The 10,547-nt window shown below is 51.7% G+C and overlaps 1 protein-coding gene across 2 annotated transcripts in view; it reads left to right on the forward strand.

Annotated features, from left to right (window-relative positions):
- ATP2A3 (ATPase sarcoplasmic/endoplasmic reticulum Ca2+ transporting 3) overlaps positions 1–6,247 on the forward strand; it is a 59,428-nt gene extending 53,181 nt beyond the window's left edge. For both annotated transcript variants that reach the window (XM_075440355.1, XM_075440356.1), the window contains one exon: positions 945–6,247. In XM_075440355.1, coding sequence (XP_075296470.1) covers positions 945–1,020 — 76 coding nt within the window. In that variant the 3' untranslated portion in view covers positions 1,021–6,247. The remainder of the gene's footprint in view (positions 1–944) is intronic.
- The last annotated feature ends 4,300 nt before the right edge of the window (positions 6,248–10,547 follow it).

The raw sequence follows: 10,547 nt of genomic DNA on the forward strand, positions 1-10,547 counted from the left end.
AGATGTGTTTGATGATGTGTGCAGCGACGAAAGATAGAGAAATACAGTCGAAAGATACGCGATGAGTGATTTTTCTAACTCTTCTCAGAAAGTGCTGCCTCGTGGATGTTTTTTTAATGAAAAAAACCCTGTTCTGGGAAGACCAGGCTGGCAGCGGGGCCTCTCTCAGCGCGGGGCTAAAGAGTAGCTGCTGCCTCGCGGAGCTGGGGACGCCGCTGTCGGCTGCTTGAAAATTGAGGATCTAGTTGGTGTGAGTCAAGCTCTGGCAGGGCTTTCAAGGCTGCTTACACCGAGTTCAAGCTGAACACCGCAGCTTTCCTTCAGGCCATGCGTTGCCTGTTCTCTTCCATGTTCAACTCCATCCATCAGTAGGGTGGGAGGAGGGAGGAGGGCAGCCGTGGGGCTGGGACAGCGACTGCAGTGGGTAGGTTGGTCCTTGCTGGCTGTTGTGGAGGTATATATGGATGTACATGTATGTATGTGTATATATATATATATAGTGTGTGTAAGTGGCGTCAGCCCATGGAGCAGTATCCATCTACCTGGCTATGGCGGGGAGGGGCGGTGGGATGCAGTGAGCTGCCCCCTCTCTGCACCGCTGCCTTTCCCTGGGTGCTGCCTGATGCTTGCGTTAGGAGCGATAACGAGGGATCCCTGTCTGCTCGCCTTCCCGCTGTTCCTGCCTGCATGGCTCCGACTCATCCCTTTTCCGACCTCCGGCAGGCTGAGGGTGCCGAGCCCTTCCTCACCCGGGGACCGGCATCCTCCTCCTTGTGCAGCCTGAGCTGCCGCGGCTGCAGTCGGGCCAGCTCCATGCAGACGGGATCCCAGGTCCCTTCTGGGATCAACCCAGGAGCAACCTCTCTTGATAACAAAAACAGGGAGCTGGTTTGCTTTTGAACCCTCACCAATGCTTTATCTTCTCTTTTTTCCCTTCATTTCAGGAGAACAGGACAAGAAATGAATGACACGAAGGAAACGCTCCTGACTAAAGGATCCCTAACCTGTAACTCGGACTGAAGTCTTGCATGCATGACCATCGCTAGAAGCCAGCAGGACATGCATGTGTCCCACTATCAGACAAATGCGGGTGAATCGTCAACAAGAAAAATACTGATTTTGTTTTGTTTCGTAGCTTTCTTTTTCCTGTACATAAGAGTGCAATTACTGGACAGCTGGCGTAGGGTTTGGGGACAGAGCTGTGTGGACCGAGGTCGTCAGAACGCGATTCCTTGGGGATTTATTCCTGCAAAATTTGAGACCCTCTTTCCAATTTTCACCCTGACGGGGTGAGCTCAGGCAAGGCATCCTTCGTGGGAGATCAAGGCGGGGAGTCGGGGTTTTGGGCAATACGCCGAGCGCGGGTGGGAGGCTGCGTCCCCGGCTGGGCGGGATGCGCGAGGGCAGCTCGCAGGGCCGGGAAAGGCTCGGCGGTGGGCGAGGGCAGGGGAGGGTTGGGGTCACTGGCCCTCGATGATGTCCGTGTCGTCAGTGGGTGCATCTCTGCAGCTGCTGCTCCAGTGGCCGCGGTGCCCGCAGGCTGCAGCGGTGCCCGCAGGCTGCAGTGGCTGGAAACAGCTTCACAGCGTGGTGGTGAGGATCTCGCGGGCGGGTGTCAATACGTCGAGATTGGGTGCGTGCGGTGGAAGGTGAAGTTATCCCTATTTATCACACTGTTTTGTTTGATTCCCGTGCTGTGGAAAGCCCCACACATTCTCAGGCTCATCCAGCACCAAAGCATGGTGTAGTCCTGTCTGTTGTCCTCCGTCCGGCGTCTTGTTAGACCCCATCTGCACTATTTAAGCTGTAGCCCTCTTCCTTGTAGGGGCAACCATTTAAAGCAAAGCATGGGGATGGCGGACTTTGCATTCCTCATGTCTGCTGCTCCCTCCTGGTCTCACTTTCCTTCCTCAGTTGATTTTTGACTATTCCCCTAGCAGGAGTAGAGCTGAAGTCCTTAGGAGCATGTCCATGAGTCTGCGTCCTCTGCCTTGGAGGACATCACTGTCTTGCACAGGGCATCCTTGACACCGGTGATCCTCCTCTGAGACGGGAATGAATGTATGCTTGTACATAACGTAGTCCTTCTCCATGAGCGGTGTGTGTCGTGGCGTCCCTTTTTATAAGGCACCAACTTTATTTTATCTTTTGGGACTTTTCTGCGGCAGGAGTGACACAGGCTGCAGCGAGAGTTTGTGGATCAGGAGTGGATTTTGGGGTCCAGTAAATCAGTCTTTCTCCATTGAGCTGTGTCAGCTGAGGAGCTGATAGCGGGTGACTTCTCCAGCTCTCCAAATCCTCCCTCCTGTTTTCCTCACTTTCCCCTACGATCCGTCCTGATGAGATTTAGTTAGCCAGACCCTGTATCTTTCCTTTCTCTTAAATTCCAGCAGCAGCACTAGAGCCAGGGTATTGGATAACATTTTCCTCCTTTGCTGTTGGTTTTTTTTTTTTTTACTTTTTTGCCTCTTCAAAGCTTCCAGTGCTTTTCAGTTTCTCTTTCACCTGGGCAAGAGCTACTCTTCCTCTGTACAGTAGGTGCCAAATATCATCCTTCCTTTCTTTTCTCCATCACCAGCATTGCAGATGAGCAGAGCCCCCAGACCAATGGGAATGTACAGAATTGTTATACTACTGAGCTGATTTAATTGTACAGAAAACCTTGCATGAAATGTTGTTACTGTATTTAATATATAATGTATTCAAGGAATTTTAATATGGAGCTCTTTAAAAAGATCTTTATAGATACTCTGTGGTTAGAGGACTGTTGCTGATTATTTTTTTTTTAATATTATTATACTTTGTCTTGAAGAAGTTTTATTTTTCAAACATGTTCTGTCTAATTGATTTAATTGGTGATCCCGTGGGGCAACCAATTTCCCTTTAAAGATTTTCACCGTGGATGAGACTCACCCTGGCGCAGAGGACCAGGGCATAATGCAGGTACTGCTGAAGCCTGCAAAATAAGGCTTCAGTAAGACTAACGCCATAGATGTGTGATTCGCCCTTCCCTGAAGGGGTGGGTTTCACCATATTTTAGTACAGATCATCTCCAGCTCTCTGTGCAGGGAAAGAACCAGCAGGAATTTAATCCAGTACCAGCTCGGTGACTTCAGAGGAAATTGCTTCTGTGTTTCCCTGAGGCTGCAAACCAGTTTGGGAGAGGCTGGACCCAATTCAGAGCATCCCAGCCCCATTCGTAGGGTCCAGGGGGGTTTTCAGCTGCCCGATGGCACCTCCTTGGGAGATGGTGGCCTCGATCCATCACGCCTGTGGGGATCTGCTTGGTCCATCCACCCCATATTGCACCATCTGAGTTACACTGGTTTCCCCGGGCTTAAGGTGTGGGGTAGGATTATTAATTTTACCCAAAGATGTATGTGTGTGGAGGAGCTTCTTGTGTAAAGGGTCCCACTAATGAGTACTGAATAATGGGTGAGAGTCTCTAATGTAAGGACACCTAAAAGGAAAAAAAAATAAATAAGAGCTCCATTTCAGAGCAGAGATGAAATCATGACATTTTAACTCGCTGTTAAATTCCTGCTGGTAATTTTTGCTTCGTCTCACCTGACAGCAGAGAGCTGGGGCTGGCGGTGCCAGGCTTCCCTCTGAACCCGCCAGCAGAACGGCTGTTTGAAGAGGTGCTGAGTTTGTTATCTTATTGTTCACAGAGATGCCAAATTGCTGTTATTTTACCGTTGATGGAGATGCCACGCTGCTGCAAGCCCGGGCAACGTCGGTCTGTTTGTCCAGTCGCTGGGTGCGATTGTGAGTTCCCAAAACCCAAGCCATTGTAGGCAAGAAACCAGAGCTGTGTCCCAGCCAAAGGCTTGTTCCTTCCAGCAGCAGCAGCAAATTCCATTTGCTTTTTTACTGTAAGCCTCCAGATCTACCTAAAAATAGTGCAGGAAACCTGCACTGAGGCTACCTGGAGCAGGCATCCCGCTTGCTAGGGGGGACCGTTCTGACACATCCCCATTTCCCCTCCTGAACGGCTGAACCATGTCTCTCTTTTTTTTCCCCCCATCCTTTAATTACCTGTCCCCTCAGTGGTCAGGAATACAGGTTTCACTCCATGCTTTTTGATTACAAAGGCTTACAGTTAAAATATTTTAAGGGAGTAGAAAAATATCTGTAGATCTAATTATTTTTCCTTTATGCTTCGGTGAAGGGCCAGGAGTAGTTATTTATTGCGTGTATGCCAGCAGCAGCGTGCTAGGCGCTTTTACAGGCTGGAGCAGGTTCTTGTGCAAACCTGGAGATCCCAGCGGCGAGACCATCGTGTTGGGATTGCGTCTTGTGCCTCACCGAGGCGTCTGACTGTGTGCAATACGAGGGAAACGGACCCCGGGTGGCTGTTTGGCCCAAGCGCTTCTTTAAAAAAGCAGCTTTAGGTGTAAAGCCTCTGGGATCCTTGCTTTTTTGACAGCAGAGTTTAGGAATGATTTCCTTTTTAGTTTTATTTTGATGGTGCTGCCTGGCATATTCAGAGTTTTTAAATAAAACTTAGGTCTTTCCAGCAAGACCTTTAGCATCGCTGGGCTGCTGTGACAGATCCTCCCTGCGCGGGGAAGCAGCAACGCAAGATGCACGGCGGAGGACACGCCGGGATGGCAGCGCGGGGTTGTCCACGAGCACTTTATACTCCTTTCTCAGGGGCCAGGCACCGGGTTGGGTTACAGCCAAGGCAGGGGCAAGGGTCCTGCGTCCCTGGAGCCGGCATCCGGGGGCTCAGCTTTGGGCAGCAGCTGTGGAAAATCTTTTGTGCGATTTGGGGACGTCGTGTCATTGTGGGCAGTTGCTGGCTGAGCTCTTCCCTCAGCGATGTGTGATCCCGTCGGGAGGCACGTTGGAAAAGGAAGAAGAGAGATGCTCTTCAGAGCTACGTAGTACTGCATCCTGTGTTTTATTTCTGTCACGTGGCTGCCGTAGTGCTCAGGGTCAGATAAGGGTTTAGATTTGTGTGTTTGAGCCTTTGGCACTGTGAAAACGTCATACGCGTGTTTCTGATGCTCTGCTCAGCCAAGGCTGGGTGGTACCACCAGGCACTGGACAAGTCAGGAGCAGGAAGGACAGGCTTTACTGGGGGAGCTGGGGGACATCATTCCTGTAAGAGCACCAAATCTGCAACTGAACCAGAGTTGCTGCTCGCAGTGTGGATGGCAGAAGTAGCCAGAGGAGCAGTAGGAAAACTCAGCAACGATTTTTGGTCTCTGTTTTGTGTGTCGGGTTGATAGTGCTGCTTCCCAAGAGTCTGCAGAACTCATCAAATAGTTGCTGTGCAGGGGCGCAGGCTAATGCTGTCCTGGTTGGTGGGAGATGTTCATGAGGTTCGGTGACCTTGGCATCTCATCACTCCTGTACTCAAACACACCGGAGTCCCCGGGACCAGCTCCTGAGACTTATTGTGATTTTTGGTCTGTACCTGACATGGCCATCACCTTCTGTAAATGATGCCAGAGATTCAGTCATCCCCGTTCAGTCCCGCCTGGGCTTTTTCATCCCCACTTCTGCAGTGGCAATTTCTGACAGGACTTGTCCCTGCGGGGTGGCAGTCCAGGGGTCAGGTTTTTGGGATGAAGAAGGGCTTCACCCCGTGCAGAGGTGGCATGGCATGGTTTGGGTTAGGGTTTGCAGAGCTGCAGTGAGGAAGGGGACACAGGGTAAATTGTGCTCCCTGGACCTGTCCTCTCGGTGCTATTCAGCTTTCGGTATGAGTGGGGCATTAAATGAGCCCAAAGCTGTGGGCACCTGGAGCGATGGGGACGCGGGTACCGCCGGCTGGTGTCTGAGCTGCGTCGATCCGGGCGCTCGGGACCAAGGGAAGGGCGGCTGCTGAGCTGCTGGTGGGTGCCCTCAGTGGCTTCAGTCTGGGAATATGCTGATTTTTTTTATTTTTTTTTTTAATATGAGATGTGTGAACAGCCGAAATCTAGAAATCTCCGAGTTTGTGCTTCGTAGCGAAAGGTAACTCATTATACCTTGGGGTGGGGGGTGGGAGGGTGTTATCTGAGGGGTAGAACTGAATGAAACAAGGTTTCCTATTTTATTATATGAGAGATATTTTTCCACTAAATTACTGCTTCCGAAATCGTGTCCTTTGCCCGACTGTAAATAGCCAGGTGTGCCGTGAAGACGGGGGAAGGCTCCTCGTGGCCGCATCCATACGATCCACTCTGTTCACACAATATTGGGCTGATTTGTTTTATACTTCTGAAACTACAGAAATAAAAGCAATTTTACTGGATGACTCTGAGGGTTTTTTGTTGGGTTTTTTTGTTGTTTTATTAATTTTTTGGTTTTGCTTTTCTTACCCTATTTGTGGCCAATTTGGGGGACATTTGGGAGCCCATGGAGCTGTACGGGAGTGCCTGAGGGCATTCTTCAGCCGTAAAAGGAGTTGTGCTCACCAGATCAGGATTTCTTGTGGGTTTTCAGAGCAGCCAAACTAGAAATGGAGCTGAGATTGTCTCTGGCATGGGACGACAAAGGCAAAATGAAACAAGTGGCATGATGTGACTGTTGGGAATTTTTTTAAGTACCAGCTAATTTGCTCTCGGGGCACGAGAATACAAATAACAGTGCTAATTTTGACTGTATCCAGAATAGTCCTCACCTTATCTCTCCCAGCTGAGAGAGGAGGTTTAAATAAGCCTTGCAATTAAATGATTATTAAATAAATAATAATTAAAAGCCTTGGCCTCCTCTGGGGGTGGCACAGGGCCTCAGGGCCATGCATTTCCATCTCTGCACTGCCCGAAGCTCGGCCCACCGTTATGTTTTGAGAGGAAAATCCTGCTGCAGCTGCGGGTGATGTTTTGGAGCAAATCTGGGTTCATGGCAACATCTGCCCATGGTGCGTCTTTGCGGGGATGTGGCCCCGTGTGCCCCTTCCCACTGCTGCGAGCAGGAGAAAGGTGCTGCCCAGGGTAACCCAAAATCTTTGTTACCCTGAGGACACCCAGGCAAACACTGATTTTTTGGAAGGGGCCGTTGCTTGGCCTCCTCTGTCCAAAAGCAGACCAGGTCTCCAGCATTGGCGCAGGAGGGCCACCACCGCTGTGGCTGGAGGTGACCCTCAAGCCAGTCCCCGTACCAGCTGCCCCTGAGGATGCCGTGCATCATGTAGTGGTGAAGGCAAAACCCACCCAAATTCCCCTCCTGATGTTGCATCGATCCCTGGCCCCCTGGGGAACATCACCGCTGGGGCTATGCGTGTCTTTGAGGCATGATTCAGAAAAAAGGTGTTACTGCCCCCCCCCCCCCCCAAAAAAAAAAAAGCCCCTGAGGGTCCCTGTACCCCATGGCAAGCGCTGAGCTGCCCCACGGGGTGTGCACGCCAGGCTGCGATGGGCGTAGGGCCCTGCGGTACCCCCACCATCTCGGGTTTGTACGTTTGCTTTGGCACTGTCTGAACGGCCACCGAGGTATTTCCAGGGCGACGTGTTGCCGCAGCAACTGGGGATGGAAATGCCGCTTCTGTGGGGCGAGTACCACCATAAACATCGGCCTGTGCTGGGGCGTCGCAGCGGGACGGGCACGGAGCGGAGCCAGCCCTGCTGGGAAGGAGCGAAGAGAGGTCAAGGACAAGTTAAAATTGGAAAGAAAACTGAACATGCCGTTTCGTAGGGCCTTGCTTGCTCTCATCTGCCAATTTTTTTTCCACCCTCCCCGCTTCCTATCACCAGCGGGGTGGTGTGGGCATCTCCTCTGGCTGGTGGGGGCAAAGGGGTCCATGGTGGCCAAAATTACTGGGAAAAGCCACCAACTTTCAGGGTCTCTTCCTGGCGACCCTGGCCACTGCAGGCCCCCTTTGCACCCAGCGTCATATTTTCAATCTCCTTGCCGCCGGGTTATTCCTCCCCATCCCCAGATTTGCAGCGTGCTGCACATTTTTGTGCTGAAATTCAGAGCTCCATGCTGGAAGCTGCCAAGCGTGAGTCTGGATTGTGTAATGAGCCTCATCTATTTTTTTTTTCCCCCTCCCAAGAAGTTTTTGGAAAAGTAGTGTCTGAGAGCCTGGAAGGACCTAGTCGATTTTATGCCTACCATGGCTTTGCTTTCCTGGGTGCAGGTGGGCTCAAGACCCATGCAGAAGCTTTTAGACCCCACCTCTTTATGCCCCAGCAGCTCCTCCATCCTCTGGGTCTGTGTCCCAGCTCGCAGCAAGGCTGAACTCACATTTCCAAATGCCTCCTTGAAAAATACCATTTCTTGCATTTTTCTCTCAACAGCCCCAAGCAGAGGTTGAGTTTATTTAACAGGCAGGGGGAAGGCATTGCTTTCATGGCCATGGACAGAGTCCTGTGCTAAGGCCGCAGCAGCACTGCTGCGTTTGCCCTCAGTGGGTCACCAGCCCTTGATGCCCTCCGCATCTGACCCAGCTGGAGCCGAAGGAGATGCTGGAGGAGGCCAAGCCCGGTGCTGGGGAGCGGGCAATGCCGGCTGACCCAGGAGAGCATTTGGGCACTTTGGTCATGGGTCTTTGCAACCCCGGGCACTAACCCAGGGGCTTTAGTGCCTCATTTGCTGTTGCCGCTTCCGTCTTCCCCTCCCACGGGAAGCAGAGCTAGATGAACTCACTTGCCTTATCTCTACCTGGATTTGCCCTCTCTGTCCTCACGTTGTCCTGCTCCCACCCTGTTTGGTCCCACGTTTGCACGCTGCTGGGTTCAAGCCCAGCTCAGCACTTTCTGTGCCTGGGACAAACCCGGCCTCGGTGCCCAGGACCTGCTGCAGCCGAGCTGAAGCTGTCGCCGCTCCTCCAGCAGCATCCGCAGCCTTTGCACCTCACCACCAAGGCAGAGCACCGCTGGGACCTCCCTCCTGCTCTGCTTGACAAGCGGCTGAGATGCAGAAGCTGTTTGGAGGAAATGACTGTGAGCGTATCAGCATCGGACAAGTTCGTGGCTGCAGGAACCCGAGATAAAAACATGCCCAACGTCACAGCTGCTGTGCAGGCGGCTGTGCAGCAGGGCAAGGCACCCCTCGGATTCACCTCGCACAATATGCTTATACCGTGTTTCCACTAATTCTTTTTTTATTCTTATTTTTCATTTAGGCATTGCAGTAATATCTTTATTATCACAGCAGATTACTGCAAACAGAAAGCAAGCCCTGACCTCGCTTCAGCCCAGCCCAGCACCTGAGCTGCAGCAGAAAGCATCGCAGCGCTGTCAACTCAGCATCTCCCGGTGGGTGACCCCCCCTGTTTGGGCAGGTAGCTTAACAATTTAACAGCCCAAGCAGGGCACTTCTCCCCGATAACCACCTGGCAGAGGCGGGGAGGTGTGTCAGCAGCTCACGCGGGTTATCGCCGAGGAAGCAAACAGGGGTGTGCAGCCTGGCAGGCAGCCAGGCACCCACATCGCCTGTATGGGGCCAGGTAGCTTAGCAATGCCACCCAAAGACTATTAAATTCCTTGTTATAAATTAATTTCATGAGTGGCAAACCCAGGGATGGCACGGGCGTAGGAGAGACGTGAGCGATGGTGGCATGCAAGCCCACGAGGGTTTAGGCTACGATTTTTTCCAAATGTTTAGATGTCATGGCCAAGAGAGTGCCTGTGCTGGGTGCTGCCTGCAGCCCAGACGCAGCGGGAGGAGACCCAGGCCCCATGGGTGCTCCTGTGCCGGGGTGCCCCGCTCCTCGCATCGCCCTGGCCGCGTCCGCAGGGTCCGGCCCCGCTCACTGGCTGCAGCATGGCTCCAAGAGATGCTAAAATGGGAGATGCATATTGTCTCCCAATGGAAAGTATTTTAGCTAAATCCATGCTATAACCATTTTATTGACTCCAAGCACCAGAGAGAAAGTTAGAAGTGACTCTTTTACAAGTCATTTTGCTGTTAAATTTAGCTGTCCTATTTTCATTATCCCCATGGCTTTGGCAAGGGTGAGCAGCCTTCCCTAAAAGGCCTCGTTTCATACAGTAAGTTATTTGCTTCTCTCCTGACAGATATCTAAGCTTATAAGGTTTGTCTGCTCCGCTCAATAGCAGTATCAGCCTTCAGTCTTGTATGATTAGCATCAGCATTTTGTATTTGCTTTTGGCTCCCCGTCTGACAGCTTTCCATGTTGCTTACTGACGCATTGGGATGGTGTCACATCACTTGTAACGTGGGATCATCTGATTTTGACTCCCAAAGTACACCCAAAATATCTGGATAAATGGTTCATCTGCTTCTCCTCCCAGTTTCCCTGTTGCCCAGCAAAGATAATTGATTCGTTCCATTCATTTCGTGGTTGTCAGGTCTGCAAAATACTGAGTTGATAGGTCAACGTGATGCTAAGCGATGGGCAATTGAACATGAGAGGTGATGATGTTACAAGAAATGTTCTGGAAAATGAATATTTATCCCAGCAGGTTAAACTTTTCCATGTTTCCAAAAACATTTTCCCCTGTCGAGGGGGACTTTGTCCCAGCCTCGGTGGCTGCGAGAGCCAGCACCTCCTGCGAGGTCACGGGAGGCAGCAGATGAACCGGGGCTCATGGGGTGGAGCCGGTCCTGGCGGGGAGTGCTGAAGCTGCCGGGCACTGGGCTTTGTG

The sequence above is a fragment of the Opisthocomus hoazin genome, chromosome 20, assembly GCF_030867145.1.
Source record: "Opisthocomus hoazin isolate bOpiHoa1 chromosome 20, bOpiHoa1.hap1, whole genome shotgun sequence".
In the NCBI taxonomy this organism is placed as follows: Eukaryota; Metazoa; Chordata; class Aves; order Opisthocomiformes; family Opisthocomidae; genus Opisthocomus; species Opisthocomus hoazin.